At 30.3% G+C, this 18,029-nt stretch overlaps 1 protein-coding gene across 1 annotated transcript; it reads right to left on the bottom strand.

Annotated features, from left to right (window-relative positions):
- Positions 1-1,094: 1,094 nt before the first annotated feature.
- LOC100798608 (uncharacterized) lies at positions 1,095-9,903 on the bottom strand. The gene is made up of 9 exons (XM_006587386.4): positions 9,741-9,903; positions 9,179-9,438; positions 7,795-8,995; positions 5,719-7,051; positions 4,068-4,347; positions 3,560-3,667; positions 3,154-3,432; positions 2,551-2,694; positions 1,095-2,047 (listed from the first exon to the last, which is right to left on the bottom strand). Exons 3-9 carry the CDS (start codon positions 8,975-8,977, stop codon positions 1,859-1,861), a joined length of 3,516 nt encoding a protein of 1,171 aa, XP_006587449.1. The 5' UTR covers positions 8,978-8,995; positions 9,179-9,438; positions 9,741-9,903; the 3' UTR covers positions 1,095-1,858.
- Positions 9,904-18,029: the final 8,126 nt, after the last annotated feature.

Below are 18,029 nucleotides of genomic sequence, written 5' to 3'. Positions count from 1 at the left end.
GATCTAATAATGTATTTTTTTTATATATAAATTTTAAATAAAAATCATAGATTTAATAAAAATTTATATATGTCAAAAAATTAATTATTAGATCAAAATTAATTGTCGTAAAATTTATTATGTAAACCTATATGTGCATTAAATATACATTAAAAAATTTAGTGTTATATATAGCGACATTAATTATTTTATAACATGATTGACTTATTAGCTTGGTTGGTTAAAGTGTCGTGCTAATAACGTGAAAGTCATAGAACTAAGTCTTTCATGGATCATTAATTTTAAATTAATTCGTAAAATATATTTAAAAAAAAAAAAAAACCACGGTGCAGGAAGAAAAGCTCCCTCATTTTTCAGGGTTTCGTTTGGTTGTAACCAAAATTGCTTTTGTATGACCGAAGCCATGTATTGCTTGTAATTAAAAATGCCTTTACAAAAGTGGTCCATGACCATCATGGATTAATTATTTAATTTAATAGAGATGGTTAGATAGATAAGTTTCAAAATCAACGGTGAAGATTAGTTGTATTTGTCTCGGTATAGACGGTGAAGATTAATCTGCTAAGGTATTGTTTTTTGCACCATATTATTTTAGTTACACTACCTTTTTTTCATCATTCCTATAAATTTAATTCCTAACAAGTATTTAATAAATTTTAAAATTAAATTTCCAAAAAAAATTAAAAAGATGGATAAAAAAATATTTCTCTTTTTGAACTATATACTTGTAAATTTTAGTCTTGAGCTTAGCCCAAAATATATTGTAGATAAATGTTAACAATATCTATTTAACATACTCTATTATAAATTAAAATTCATATTAAATTACAAAAATCATAAATAAATCTCATTTAAAAAAACTCATTAAATAAGAAATTCCATAAAATTTTATAATTTTCAATAAATTTTAACTAACAAAAAAAAAACGTTCAAAAACACGTGGTTAGATTGTATTGCTGACATTTCGCTATATCTTATGCAGTATTACTTTTACAAGAAACAAAAAGCCCAAACCAATTAATTAGATAAGTAGCATTTTAATAGCAAAGACAATATTTGCATAGAAAAATAACGTTAAAAACTCGGTTCGAGAATGTGGGGAAGATAATATCATAATAACAGATAACAGAAGAAACAAAACATAGGAACAGCAAATTCAGAAATTGTTGTTGAACCCATTTGCTACCACTAAACCAAATGAAGCTCCACAACACCATCAAGATACAATTTGGTTGCTTCCAACCCAAGAAAAAAAAAATTGCATCTCAATTCCCACAAAAGCATGTGTTACGTGAGTCTCACATTGCCACCAGCTTTGCCTTAACTGTGGTGCTTCCAATGGTGGTATCAAACCCCATGCAAAATCTAGTAAGTAGCTGTCCCAAACTGCGTGTTTGGAAACCCATCAGAAAGGAACAAATTTCATCTTCGAGGAAGAAGCAATAACTACTAACACTTCTGATCAAACGTAAAAAACGTGTAACCAAACATGCTAAAAATACTACTGAAGACTAAATGAATTATCCCACATCATGTACAAGCAATATTTCAAGGATTCCCTTTTCAACAAAAGACCAAACAAAGCAAAGAAATCAACAACATAACATTACATCTTACATGCTAAATTACATCATTGATGGGAAAGACAAGTATTACCAATAAAAACCAAACTCCTTTCAATGCATCATCATGCAGGAATGTGAAAGTGCACAACTCCTCTTTCCATATCATCTCTAAAATAGATAATGAAAAGCGGCAACCATGTATGGTGGTGTGCCTTTCCCTTTCAACGATTTAACTTACCCAGCTTAGGGTAAAATATTGACACTATCACCAAGAGAAAAAACCTCCACATACTTCAAGATGATATTGGCTCATAAGGGTATGACAACCATGGGTGCTTCAGCGCCTCGGATGCAGAAGGCCGCTTCTTCGAGTTAACCTCAAGCAAATGAGCAACAAAGTCGATGAAGCCTTGGTCCCCCATCGGTAATCTATGCCTCAATGATGTCTTTTTAGGAATCAGGTATTCTAACCTGTTGCTTTCCTGTATATATATTATTAATTATTAATAAATAGTAGCTTCAAATTATTTCAAGAAAGTAAAATGCAGAGGTAATGGCAAGAACTTTAAATATTGTGTGTTAAAGTGCAACAAGACAATACGCCACCCTTTCATCTAAAATATATGATAAATATAGAAATACTCAATATTAGAAATTACAGGAACTCTCTCTAGTTTTAAAGACAAGCAAATGAAAAGGCTCGTCTCATATTAAACATCAATATTTCACATTACTTGCCAGTCTTATTCAAATCTAGGAAAATTAGAAAAACAAATGTTAGGAACACACTCTTTTAAACACCCTCTCTCTTATTGGTTGAAATTCATTAAAAATGACAACTTTGTGAATCCCACATCATACTTAATGATTCTCTCTCCTGATTTTATAATTTTTAATAAATTTTAACCAATTAGAGAGCGTATTGGAAGGACTGTGTTAGGGAATGCGTTCTTAACACTCCTCAAATTAGAAATAAAATTCTTACCTGATTCCGTTCATAAAGCATATGATTTTTTGTGAAGTACTTATATGTATCCCGTCCTTTAGCAAGCAAACCTTGATCAATTGGGCCAATGATCCCAATCACCCGAGCAAGTAATGTCGCAGGGGAATCATTTTGGAAGAGAACCTACATAAATAATGCACGATCGAGTGTCACATCAGAAAGAGAGAATTATGCGTGTATTTACAAAGAAGAAAATAAAGTATCAGTAGAAGAGATGAAGTCAATGTAAATGATATATCAAATCATTTTTCACATCTAAAAGATGCTTCATTGAGTTTATTTAAAAATGGTCCTATGGAGAAAATCCATGTATATATCAGATTACAAAGATCCCATCATCAGGGAGATATATATTGACATTGCTTTAAACAAATGTTTGGGATATATTTTTTTTCTGAAAATAGTCCCTTTTTTTGTGGTTGATTTTAGGCCAAACTCAACCTTCCAGAAATCTTGTACAAAACATTTTAGACCTGTTAATGTACTTCCCACGGGAAATTTCATATAAATCTTTACATGCTAAATTTTGAAAAACTTTATACCATTTTGAAATAAATAACATTAACCATCTATTGATCATACATTGCCAGTACAAAGTTCTGCCAAGATGCATCCAAGTGACCAGATGTCAATCTTCTTGTCATATGGAAGCCCCAAAATAACCTCAGGAGCACGATAAGACCTGGACTGAACATACGAGCAAAGGTGATCTGTCTCAAAACAGCTACTTCCGAGATCAATGACCTTAACCTCACATCTGCTATAGCTCTTAACCAAAATATTCTCCGGCTTCAAGTCACAATGTATTAGTCCAAGACTGTGCAAAAACTGAAGTGCTTCCAAACACTGAATGGTAATTGACTGCTCACATAAGTTGAAAAGTGTTTATGACAGTATTAGACTAGCAGAAAGGATGAAAACTAAAGATCACAGTACAAACAGCATGATATGTAAATATAAAAAGAACATATCACGGCACACCACAAACCTGCAACCTTGGCATCGTGAAATACACTTCACCCCCTGATTCTCGATTAAATTTGTGAAACTCATATAAGTTGGCTTTAAGTAGTTCACATACTATTAACAAATGTTCCTGCAGTACAAGGCGTAGTAAAGTCAGATGATCACTAGTAAACAGATATTTCTCAACATCATAGTTTAAAAGGATAGCCCCTCATAATGTTTTAAAACATGATGACAGTGAAAATAGTTATACTTTATAATATATCCTGGAAAGCATTGAAACCTGCCAGGGCTACAAACAAAGTTCAGTGGCTTTAGTTAAAAATAACACAAATAGCCAATGTGGTATCATTGTATAGCACATAAAAATATGGAGAAAGTGATACACAAAAACCATTAGCATCCAAAATAAACTATATCTAATAATGGGTTGTAGACTCTTAATATACAAATATGCCTAAATCAACTATTGATTGAAAGAAAATTATGATAGCAATAAGTAGAACAATAGAACATCCAAATTCACTTACTCTATAATAGAAGTAATCATACAATCTTAGAAGGTGGTACTTGTCTGAAGGATCATGCTTATTGACATACTTAAGAAGCTTGATCTCATCAAGGCTTTGGTCAAAGAAGTCCTTGTTGTTCTTTATAATTTTAACACAAACATCCATGCCTGTGTGCAGGTCATGAGCTTGTATAGCTTTGCTAAATGCAGCAGATCCCAGATACTCAGTGACATGATAGCGCCCAGCTAGTACAGAATTTAAAACAACATGGAAATTCTTGTCCTCCTCAAAGCCAGTTCTGAGCAACAAAACATGGGTTCAGATAGCATGTCAAGGCCAAAAGGAACACAGACCAATGACAAGAATACTGACTTTGCAACATAACAATAGTACCTACACAATGACAAGCTCATTGTGGCCTCCTAACATAACACAATAATTAATACTTATGTATTCATATTTTATAAAGCTCTGTATATATCAGAGCATATAACTGCCCTAGGAGGAGGGGAAAGAATTTCACCATATATCCTTGGTAGAATTATCACAACAAAAACATGCATGTTATATTGTCTAAATTACAGTAGCTTCTTCATTTCTTGAATGTAAGCATAAAAGGATTAAAATTTAATGCAGTTATCAACTAGTATAGAGCATGGAATCACATGATCAGGCATACTATCAACTAAGAAGCTAGCTTTATTATACATGGACATTTTGACCGTGCAAAATTCATTACTCACGAAGGAACAAACAGATGTTCACAACATTGCTAATCATAAATAATGTATTTTATTTATAAAAATTACAAAATAATATACTCAGTTCCAAATTTGAACAAAGCAATGGAGATTTCAAAAAGGAAATAGTAGATCCACTGTCATGGTAATGTCATCTTATTTTCCATTGTTAACGGGACAAAAAAAGTTCACAACATGTTATGTATGTTTGCTATTACGAATGTCCAAGTGTCTAAAGATTAAAAATAATGTCTAATATACAACCCAAAGATTAATAATTACTACCTTCATCCCTTTATATAAGACCCTTTAACTAATTCACAAGAAATAAGAAAGTTGGTTAATTTAGTTAGTGGCAATAAAGATGTGAATAATTTGTATTGTTTTTAAAAATTTACACTTAAAATTATTGGGATTTGGGAAAAACAAAAGAGAGAGAAAAATTATCTTATTAATTTCATCTAGCTAGTCATCTTCCCCAATCCTCACGAGAGATAAAGCAATTTCATCTTTTTAGTCATTTTCCCTAATCCTCACAAGAGAGAGAGAAAGTTCATCTTATTAATTTACAACATTTATTGTTTATTGACTGCAAAAAAATGTAAATTAAGGGTATGTTGGTAAATAAAAATAATTAATTCAAGAAACAATGTGGATAGGTTCTTATAAGAAGGACCAAGCAAATTTCTCGTAAGGTTCCTATATAAAAGGACAGAAGTAGCAATATATCACAAATGATGAGAAATAGAGTGAATAGTTATCAACATAAAATTAAAAATATAATGGAAGGATGCACAAAGCTGCTACCGTATTTTCAATAGTTTTAAATTTCTTCTATAATCTATATCATAAAAAAATCTTAAGTACTAATTTCCTCAACAACTTTGCAAATGAATGAAAATAGTAAGCATGATATGTTTAAGACATGCCTGTTTTTCCTGTGCACAATCTTTAGATTGAAGGTTTCAAATTCCTCCTCCTGAGCCTTTATTTGCCTTACCTGCTCTTGCACAGCAGCTGCCTCTTCATCCTCTAGTGATGCACCTAGATCATCTTCCCTTACAATGCTAACTTTTTCATCCTTTTCTAGTTTGACAAGCTCTCCATCAGTATACCCATAATTCGAGACTGTAGTTGGAGAAGAGTTTCTGGATCTTACCGCAATAGCATTATTCTCATCCCTAGAACTTTTAACAGGCGAAGAATCACTACTCTTCCTCTTCCATGAAGTAAGCATGTCATCAGATCCCACAAATGCATTAATACAGTCATCTGCTTCTTCTACATTACAATTACTCGACCATAGGGTCTTACTGGAGCCAGCATGAATCATCTGGCTATCTCTAAGAGATTGGGGAAATGAGAAGTTCCCATCAGTATGTGCTTTTATCTGTGAGCATGCATCTTTATCACTGTCAATGACATATTTATTTGACTCAGTCTTGTCATTTTTCTTATTATTTTTGAATGATTTGTTAATAGAATTCTTATCCAAACTGTGTGTAGTAGTATCATGATCACGGAAATATTCTAAATCCCCTTCACTGCTACCACCAACCAAACTTCCATGCACTTCACTGCCAATATCAGCAGCATCACTGTTGATCCCCACCCCAATTGATCTAACTGAACCATGTTGATCATCTTCCATGTCCTCAATTCGTGACCTCGCACTATGATTCAGAACCTTCCCATCTCCCATCATGATGAGATCATTTTTGTGAGTGACAAAGCCCTGCCTGACAGGTTCCATATGCATCAGATTCAGTTCTTCAACATCCATCAATTGTCTATCATATTGAGGCATTACATCATTACCATTAGTTCTTCCATACATTTCAGTAATTGTTAGACCAATAGGATCATCTGAAGCAGTGACCGGCTCAACATTTTTTGGTAGAATATATTGCTCACCAGAGAAGTAAGAATCCTCCTCAGCAAAAGATTGATCATCCTCCTCATCTTTGGCTGGACCTCTTTCCTGAGGATCTGGAACACTTCCATGCCCAGTCCCCTTTTCATTGTCACTAGGGTAATCTATTTCGTGTGCCAAAAACCAGGCCTCATCCTCGATAGGTTGTCTCGTGTACCCAACATCTTCATCATCATCATATTCATCAGAGTCCCAATATTCATTTGGATAATCAACAGATTCACACAACCCATCCCCAATTGTTGCAAAACCTGATACAAGATCAGATGTATCCTCTGTAATCCCATGACTTACAGACAACCAACTGCCCCCTATAGCCTTCCTCACACCTGAAACATATATGAAAAAGTCAAAATCATTGAATATGCACAAATTGTTGATGTTAGTTCTAGCGGAAAACAGAGGAAGCAAAAGCAATAATGTCATGGTCAATTAGCAAAGAGGGAAATTCTTCCTATATTTAAAAGATAGGGATTAAGAAAAAGATTCAGAAGATAAAATGTGAAAAAGAATTAAACATTTAAATCATTTTGATCCAATCAATACCTTGTGTATGAACTAGCAAGAACAAAATGGAATCATTGACATTAAGGTAACTGATTCTTTTTGCAAACAAAATATCATTGAAATATGAGTTCAAATCACATTAACATTCAAGAGAACTTAAATTTACAGAGAGAAAGAATTTATAGCATGAATTGAATGAATCATCCATCAAATAGAAGTGAAGTCAACACAATGATCATTGCCATACCAAACATAAACTTTACCCTTAACTTGAGGCAAACTGGCAAGGACTAGTTCAGCATTTGATGTATCACACTTGCCAAACAAACTTAATACCAAAAAAGAAGTCAAATCAACGGTAACACTTGAAAACTTGGTGTAAAAAGGAACGTATACAAACCATAAAAGTGGAAAATTCCCACTGAGCATGCAAAAGTATCAGCACGAGAAACTAAAAAATGAAACAGCTAATTTGAGCCCAAATAGTAAACAACTAATTCAAATGTCAAGAATATAAGGGCATATGCACATATTTTAATAATTTAATAGTGTATAAAAAGCTAACCTGTATTTTTAATTTCTTGTCCAATAGGGACATCCAGATATGACCCAATAAGTAAGGTGTTGTCAGCACCAGCGAGTTTCACAGCAAGTCCATCACACTCAAACTTCTCCCCCCAATTAAAAGTAAAAGGCTTATCTTCTGACTTTATCTTTACAGGAGGAAGCCTAGGAAACTCTTCCTTCTGATTTTCTGGTGCAAGAGGAAAACTTAAGCTGCCAGAACTGCCTTGCAACTTTCCTAGGTAAAGAGCTCTTCCCACTTCATCCACTTGCTCTTTTACTGATGCCCTAACATCACTGTTTTCTGCCCTTCTCTTTTCCTCTTTTCTGTCAGAATAAGTTGAACCGTTGTAGCTTGTAGACATATCCCCCTTTGAGAAAGGGAAAACAGTCTTGACAGAACAATCTTTCCATAGTTCTGTAGATGAATTCACATTCTCATCAGTTCTTGATAAGACATTATCTGTCAAGTTCTCTTTAAGAGATGAAGCATTAAATTTAAACTGCCGATCAATTTCCCTAGGTTCTTTGCTCTGCATAAGGTCATACTTTGGTTCCGTAGAGGCTTTACCACTATTTCCAAGCCATGAGGATGTTTTTTCGGCAGGCACATTATTTTCCTCCCTAGATTTCACATTCCTGTTGGTTGCATCAAGGGCTTCACTAGTTTGATACTTTGATTGCTGAGATACCGGGGCCTTTAAATCATTATTAGGCCTACTTCCACCATCATTTTGGTAAGGCTCCACAGGACCATTGCTGGCATTAAACTTCCATGAGTACAAATCAAGAACACTGTCCTCCGAACTCTTGGAGAAAGTGAAGTTTTTGTCACTCGTCCCAACCACTTCATTAGACTTATTGCTTTCACCAGTAGGAGCAACAGTTTTCCACTTGCTTTCAGAAGCATTTTTACCAGTCCCACACTCTATTTCCTTCACAATCAGTTCTTTAGAAACTTCAACACTGTCACGAGAATCCAACCCTTGATTTTCTACCACGGGCTTCCCCTTATCATTCTGCAACCCACCATGCAAGTCCTTTTCGTCCAATGTAAGCTTCTGCAAGAAACCATTCACATCAGAACAGTTACTGAGCTCACTACGCAAAGCTGCCTCAGCTCGCGTGAACCGATTCCTCTTCAGAAAATCCAAAATCACTTCAACTGAATTTGTGTCTGCCATTCTCAAGCCCTTGCCAACCTAAACTCAACCCAGCAAACAAAAACACATAACAGACTTCAGAACTAAAAAACAAAACAAAACACAAAAGAGCTTTCATTCCAAATAAAGACTTAAGAAAACAAAGACAATACATATTTCCATGAATCCCATTAAAAGAAAAAAGAAAAATTGACCATGTTGAAGAGAAATCCAAAAGCTTACCTCGTATCAGGCATAACCAAGTGGTGGCACTATGCCACCTTTGTGTTTCTATTATACCTGAATAAAACAGAAAACCGAAACAAACCCAGAAGCATAAATGCTTGTTTCTTCCAGAACAAAAAATCTTCACCAACCAAAGCCAAGAAATTTGTAAACTTTTCTATTTTCCTTGAAAACAACGAAACCTAGGAGACGGTCCCAAAGAAAAACTGCAACCACCAAAGCTTCTCGAGATTTTCCCAATCACCGATCCAAGGCCACTGCAGAAAACCCCAAACACCCAGAACCAATCAACGAAATGGGTAGCACTAATTTTCACCAAACAGAAACGAAAAACAAAAAAGAAAGGTTTTTGCAAAGTGGGGATTTTTCACAGAGGAAACCCCAATTGCCAATTGCCAATTGCCAATTGCCATCAAGATCTGGCATTTACGTTCCAGAACGAATTTCCAGGCTCTGCCGGGACGAGAGGAAAAACTGGGGTCCCAAAAAAATGGCAAAAGAAATTGAAATTTGTAAAAAAATAAAATTGAAAAAAAAAAAAGAAGCATAAAAAAAGCACCTGGGAGCAGAGGGTGTGTTTTGTTTGTTGTTTTGCGTGTAAAAGGTTTAGAGGGTACGCTGCGTTCTCTTGTCCCTTCCTTCCCTGCTGCCTCTGCTGATGAATTGAGGGTGGTGAATGGTGATGATGGTGGACCAAAGCTATAGGTGTTTTGTGTTGCTCTGAATATAAGAATATATATATATATATATATATATATATATATATATATATATATATATATATATATATATATATATTCTTATTTTAATTCAGTTTAACTTTTATGAGGTTAATTTAAGTTCTTGACCCAAATCTTGCATGCCAAAGGCATATATTTGAATTTGTGTTTGTGCAGCCTGTACACGTGTCCCACTGGTGGTGATATGATTAGTTTTTTTACAAAAAAAAAAACTATTCACTTGGTTATTATAATTATATCTATTACTAAGATTTAGTTTTTATTGGAGATTTTTTTTTATGAAGGTTATATTTAGTAAAATTAGTTTAAAAGTTAATTGATCATCTGTGCTTGATAACATTATCTTGTTATAATAACTAAAAAAATTTAAAATTATCAAAATGATAAAAAATAATAAAATTTTACGAAAAGACTAAAAAGAAAACCTAATAAATATTCAAACATAGAAAGAGAATAAATATAAAAAAATTAGAAGTTAAAAGCTAACACTTTTTTAAAAAATATTATTTATCAAAAAGTTAAACAAAAATTTTAACTATTTAAAAAAACTAAAAATTAACTAAAATATTTTATCAAACACAATCTAAATTTACTCTTTAAAAAATTTTTTATAGTGATTTATTACTATAAAAAACTTGTACTCAACCTACTAGGATTAGTCTAGCCATGGGATTGGAAAAGATATATAAATATTTAGATTCAATTTTCACAATTGTCATTGTTGTTATTAAGAAAAAGATATAACAACTCTATATTTTTGTAGAAGTCAAGAGTAGCTAAATTCTCTTTACAAATATTTAACATAATTATATTAAGAAAACTCGAACTCAATATTATTAATTAAGTTAAAATAATCTTGTGTTAAAAGATTCATGAGCTTAATGATTATCTTAATTTTTTATGGAGTTAATAATTTGGACCAAAACATAATTTATATATATGTAGAGATTAAAACTTACAATTTTTATATATAAGGACTAAAACTCAAAATGAAGAAAATTATTGATTGATTTTCTTTATTTATTTATTGAGATCAATACTTAAAATTAAGTAATAGTTAGATAAAATCTTTCTCAATATATAGGATTTGATCAAATTAATAAAAACTAAATGTTTAATTTTATTTACCGTCAAACATGAAAATAATTGTTATATATTACTTAATCATTATTTTTTTTTAAATCAAACACATTTTATTATTCAAAGTAACAAAGTTTTAAGGTGAGAGTTTAATGTTTATGCACTAACATTAGTATAAAATAATTTTACATTATCATTTAATCACAAATCATTATTTGAATTATTGTAAGAAAATTATTTTAAAAGTCAACAAACTTATTATACATGATGGAGTGGGTTATGATTGAATGATCATGTAAAACTTTTTAAACTTTATGTCAATGAGTTCTCTCTGTCGTCGTCACTTTTTGCATGATTCTTTATCGTAAGTCCTTTAACAACAAGTTTGTTTTCGTTCTCTCTCTTGTTCTTTTTTTTTTTTCTCTCAAGGTCTATTCTTGAATGTGTGACATCGTGCAAATCCTTGTTTGAATTAAGGTTGAATATTTGTGTAATTTTTCAATCCTTATTCATGGAAATTCCTAATTGAATTAAGGTTGAATCAATGTGTAATTTTTCAGTCTATGTCTGTGCAATTTGAATTAAGGTTAAATGTTTTGTGTAATTTTTTAATCTCTGGTTTTGCAAATCCTTATTTGAATTAATGTTGAATCTTTGTGTATTTTTTAGTCCTTGTTTGTGCAAATCCTTGTTTGATTAAGGTTGAAACTGTGTAATTTTTCAATCTTTGTTTGTGCAAATCCCTATTTGAATTAAGCTAAATCTTTGTGTAAATTTTCAGTCCCTATTTGTGCAAATATCTCTGTTGCTGAAAACAATACATTTTCTTGCCAAAAACAGAACATCGATGTGGGGCTACCTTTTGTTTTGAGTTATAATCTTGGGTTATTTATCCCCTAGATTTTCTCATGCATTATTTTTTTTTTTGTCTGTGAATTTGATGCAAGTTTGTTGAGAGAAAGGGATGATAGATAAGGAAAGATACAAGATTGATGGAGTATAAATCCAATAATTTAACTCCAAATGCTCAACAGGTTGTTTCATATGTTTTTATGGTTTGAATATTTCTTCTACATTCATCTAATTAGTATGTTACTTTGGTAATATATATAGAAAATCTACACGAAACAGGGAGTTTTCAATATATCTTTTTTCATTGAAATCAATTAATCCTATAAATTTGTGAATGACGAGACCACTATTAATGCTTCAACATGATTGTGCATTTGATTTTAACATAATATGACAATAATCTTAATTGGAAATTCAAAACTCTTAGAGATTAAAAATATTTAAATGTCAAGGTTTGTCATACTAGATTGGATGTTAATGTGGTTGGACTGGATTGGTACTTGGTAGGTAGGATTGCCAAGGCTTGTCTTTAGTTTTTTGTATTCACATATTGATTAGCACGAAAATACTTTTATTATTGTGTGTATTAAGTTAAGATTATTTCAGTATGACTGATGAGAATGAAGTGGTTGGAGATGATATGGTTAAGATCCCACATACAAAAAAAAGATATATGACCACAAAATATAATTGAAAGATGCTTTGGGGTTTTAAAAACACTCTGAAAGTCCAAAAGAGTTATTTAATTACACGCATTATTCATTATGCAATATAATTGAAAGATGTTTTTGGGTTTTAAAAGCACATTTTCCCTTTCTAAAATTAATGTTGCCATATGGCTTGAAAAGACAAAAATATATACCGCTTACATGTTGTATTCTTTATAATTTTATTAAAATCAAAGTGTAAGAGGATCCTCTGTTTAGGCAATATGTCAAAGAAAATATTGAAGTAGAAGTTGAAGAATTAGATGAGAATAACATGACACAACAATAGAGGCCACAATGTATGATTATAGTAGATACCTGTTGAATGACACATTTTTTAGATCGATTGGCTCAATGATTATGAGATGCAACTAATATAACACTATAATTATATTATACTTAATTGTTATTATTATCACATTTTTTATATATAAACACTATCCACTTTTTTGTTTTACAATATGTAACCTGACACACTATTATTAGTGTTATGTTTGTGTCATTATTTTTTTTAGTTTTAAGAAAAAAAATTGTAACTTTTTTTAATACTTTTTAATTATTTTTATTGTTTAATTTTTTTATATTGCATAATTTCATAATAGAACACGATAAAATAAAACACTAAACATATTTTATGTATTTTTAACTTACATCAACTTCTAAAATTTGGAAACTAAAACTCAAAACTAAAAATAAATTTAATTTTTAATAATTTTAAAATTAAAAACAGATAACCACCCGAATGGGACCTGAGAAAGTTGGGTGTTGCTAAAAAAATCATGCAATCCAACTCCACAATGCATGCATGGTTGGGCAAGACATCAGCAAATTGATTACCTTCTCAAAATATATTTTCCCAACGAATTATTGCTCCACCTTACTCAATAGTTGCCGATTTGTCTGAAGAACTAATCTCAAACTTGATGCACTTCCTTTCGAACGGTCAAACACATCACCAGCCTGTTTGTTCCTCTATATCCATAAAAGCCAGTCATGGGTTTAAGATTTTGTTGCCACAAGCTATTTGATTTTACTTTGAATATATTCTATAATTTCTATTTTTTAGCCCCATAAAAAAATTGATATTGTCTCCATGAGATTTTCTAAAATGAACTTAAAATATTACAAGAGTTAAGCCAGAGAGAATAAATTGATATTAATATTACCATTTTAGCTTTCTAATGTTTTATAGTATTGCATACATGATTTTTAAAAATGAAAATTCATCGAGAGAAATTATAAGCATAGATACTTTGGACTTTTTTTTATCACATAATGTATTTTTAAAAGCTCAGAATATTTTTTTTATGACAATATCATATTTTTTTAGTTCCAACTAAAAATAATTTATGGATCCGTAATTATATATGATGTGTAATCTGACGATAATATAAAAGATTTTTACATTATCAATATATATACATTGATTTTTTTTTCTTGTTGATTGATCATTTTTAAAAAAAAGTAGTATTATATTATTTAATATTTAATATTCATTCTGCTTATGAAATTAATTTTTATTTATTATAAAAAAGGGCAATTTAACGCCGGCCAAAATTATCGTGGTCCAATAGTACTATAGGTGAAATTACGGTTACATAGATACGTAACAATAAGGTCCAATGGATACGACAAAATGACAATGTTTCCTAGTGTTGTTATCCTATGTTATTATTTCTTACATCTGCCACACGTGTTCAACTATGGTTTGGTCTCTTAAAAAAAAAAACTGTGGTTTGGTGACTTTGGTCCAGTTCCAGAGCCACTGCAATTCGTGATTCAATTCAATTCCCTTAACTTTTCTTTTTGCTTCGAAAAAAACCCAAAAAGGGCACATGGCCAAAACTTCGAACTTTTTTCAGTCTAATTATATGAGTCTTAGCCCTTAGGATCAATCTATGTTCAAATAAAATAAGAAATTCATGGCAGCATTGTCTGGACACACTTAGATGCTGGAATGATTGTCTTCCTATATGGGGTTTACGGCTGTGAATGTGACTATGTGATGGTTGTGTTTGCTTTGAGTTTTAGTGTAGTTTGGCTTAGGATTTAGAGGCATAAGTGTGTGTTTGTTCAGATTATTTTTTTTACTTTTGAAAAAATGTAATTTGTATATTTTTTCCGACTAGCTGAACTTGAGGGAGCTACTAAACAATAAATAATTTTGTTTTCTAAAAATAATCACTTTCAAACATGCACTATTCTATAGTTATGTTATTTTAAAAATGTATCTCATACCTCAAATATATTATACTAATTTTCGAAACATAGAAATCATTGAAGTGAGTTTTAGATCTTCCAACAAAATTTTCTTCATATGCATGATCGGAAGATCAAACTATTATCAACATACTTAATTAATTCAATCATCTATTAACTTTTTCTATATGCACGATTAGAAAATCAATTTTCTATTATCATATTTAAAAAATTTAATCATCTATTAATTGTATTATATTTGTTAGTATATTATAGTTATATTTAAATAAACTATTAACAAACAATTCTAAGAAAAAAAAATCTAATTATTTCTTTTGAAAGTTAAAACCAACTTTTATATTACAATCTTGATAGAAAATTAGCTAAAAAAACTTTTATAAAAGTTAAAGTGCATAAGTTAATTTTAACTTGTGAAAGAAAGTTTAATTTATTTATATTTTATGCTAAAAATCTCATTAACTAATCATATAACCAAAATAATTTATATTATTTGGGATAGGTCTTACTTCATAAGCTAACTATTTTAATTGAATTAGACATAAAGTCAAGTTTTGATATGATACCAAAGTCGTATAATTTTTATTGTAGAGTTTATGGGATTATCCATTTTCATATCATTATTAAACGGCTCACAAATGTACAATCATGTAATTTTACACTCAATATCTAATTGTTGGCGTGAAAGATATGTGTAAAATTATACATTAATTAATGTAACAAAAAAGAATAAAATAGTACATATATAAGTAAAAAATAATTATCCCCTCATCAACTAAGTTATGGGGTTAAATTAACCTTAAACTCAAATTCTAAAGACATTTATTTTCTTTTGCAATAAATATTAATTGAGAAGTTTATTCAATGCATTGTAATGCTACTGTTCGCTTTGGTGTTGGTGGTATGGATTGCCGTAAAACAAACTATTGAGATTTATATCTGATTTTAAATTTATTCAGGAAATTCAAATTCACAATTGAATTTAAGCTAAAGTTATAAAATAATATTAATCTTTTACGTAAATCATCATGTTTTGGTCCTTGGAGCTTTCTTAACGAAAATAAGAACATCCCATATTTCTATTAGTTTACCCTTTGGGAAGCAAAATTAGAGGTTTCTCACAGTCCTTCTCCAGCTATTTGGAACTATAAAATTTGACAAGATCCATAGAGAAATTCATAGACGCAAGTTTTTGACAATTGAAGAGAACAAGTAGCAATTACATTATTAATCCACACTTCAGTTTAAATAAAAAGTTTTCTTAAAAAAAAAAACATTATTCGTCCACACTTCGATCAAATTGAAGAATTGGAGGCTTTCTTGGATATGGAATCAAATCAAAATTTGCAGCAATCAATCAAAACAAAGACGCACAGTAGAACAAGCAAAAACCTCCAAAAATAACTTGATTTACTACTTTTCTTGAGTTTTCACAAGCTTTTTACAAGAGCTGAATCTGAATCTTAAAATTAGTCTTTGAAGAAAAAAAAATGTGAAAGGGAGGTACATTTAAAAAGTGAGGAAGGTATATTTAATAGCCAAGTTTTGGGCTTTATGGTCCACATCAAAATTGCTGAAAAAAGCTTCGGGTTTGATGGCCCATTCCAAAAATGGAGTAAAAACAGAAAAAAAGGAGATATTTTAAACATAAATTTCAGCCAACAAAAAGGTTTATTAAAATATAGATAAAGTTCATATCAACATATGGCTACTTATAGTTACCAAGGAGTGTAATTGTAAATTTTTAAAAGAAAAAGAAAAGAATAAAAAATTGAAACAAAAAAAAAAATACATTAGTGTTATCAAATGCAAACCTTGATTTTTGACTTTTGGACGTGTATACTAGATCTTAGGCTTACTTTTAATATTTTTTATTGATAAAAAAATAATGCCATATATTTTAATATTCAATAAAAATTATAAATACCAAAATAATATTTATGTGTTAAAGTATAAATATTAATAATACATTTTGATATTTTTAAATATGTATTCGTATATTAACTGAAATTTGTTTCTTCAAAAAAACAACTGAAATTTGTTAGAAATTAAGAATTATATAAATATTACTCTTAGTTTTTGGTAATCATGTTATTAATACAAGTTATTTATTAACTTTATTGATAACTGATTTCCATTAAAAAAATATGATTATTATTTTTTATTAAAATATTTAATTAATCATTTTCAGTAAAATTCTGTCCTCTCAATTATATTAAATTTTAATTTAAGATCTTTCACTAATCAACATTACTCCTAGTTCAATGAGTCTTCTCACAATTTTGAAATTTTTAAAGAATAATTATGCATAACACCTTTCCATCCCTAATGGCTAATTCACCTACTCTTTTTTTATTATGTTTGTGGCACATAATGGACTTATCTTACACGTGCCTTAGGCCAAAACGTGGATCCAAAATCAGATCTGGTTTTCAACTTTTTCAAATGACGTTTTATGGTCCTGCCCCCAGGAGTTGACAACAATTTCCATTCCATGTCACGCACTCTCACATTTTCATGCCCAATCACCTGCTAACACGTCATCCACATGCTCACCAAAGCTTAATTTGGTGGTAAAACTAAAGAGTAACCTTGTAAAATAAAATTCTTTATCTTTATTTTCACACTTAGTTATGTTTATGTTAATAATTATTGCAAATATATTGATTCGAAAGTTCAAATAGAAATCATCACATAATACATATTTAATACTAACATAACAAAAATATCTAAATCTGTATTTTTAAAACTTCTTTTTAATTAATAAAGAAAAACTTTGAACATTTTAATCAGGCATTTAACATTTAAAACATAGTAAATTGCATGGATGCACATATAATGGTTTCTCTTTCTAATACTTTTTGGAAAAAAAATGGTAAAAACATAATTAAATTTTCTAAGAGTATTTCTAGTACTAATAATATTATTTATTATTTTTCTATATCATTGAAGAATATCTACCTATTGTGTTGCAATTTTAAAATTAACTTTTGTTGTTTCTATAAACAATCATTATTTATGTTTAAAAAATATTTTATTATCATTTTAAAGGCGGATCACTCAATAATCATTTAAGAGTGGGTTATTTAAGATTACAACAAAATTGTACCATTAAAGATGTTTTAATTAATTTAACGAAACCGAAAATTAATTATATTTTTTAATTCAACGTGCCTAACTTAAGTTGTCAGATTTCTTCAAACCAGAAAAAGGCAAGTTTGAAATTTTGTATAGGGCAAAAAATCATAAATA

The sequence above is a fragment of the Glycine max genome, chromosome 9, assembly GCF_000004515.6.
Source record: "Glycine max cultivar Williams 82 chromosome 9, Glycine_max_v4.0, whole genome shotgun sequence".
Lineage (NCBI taxonomy): Eukaryota > Viridiplantae > Streptophyta > Magnoliopsida > Fabales > Fabaceae > Glycine > Glycine max.
The sequence above is the reverse complement of the archived record's forward strand: the minus strand, read 5'-3'. Positions and strand labels throughout refer to the sequence as shown.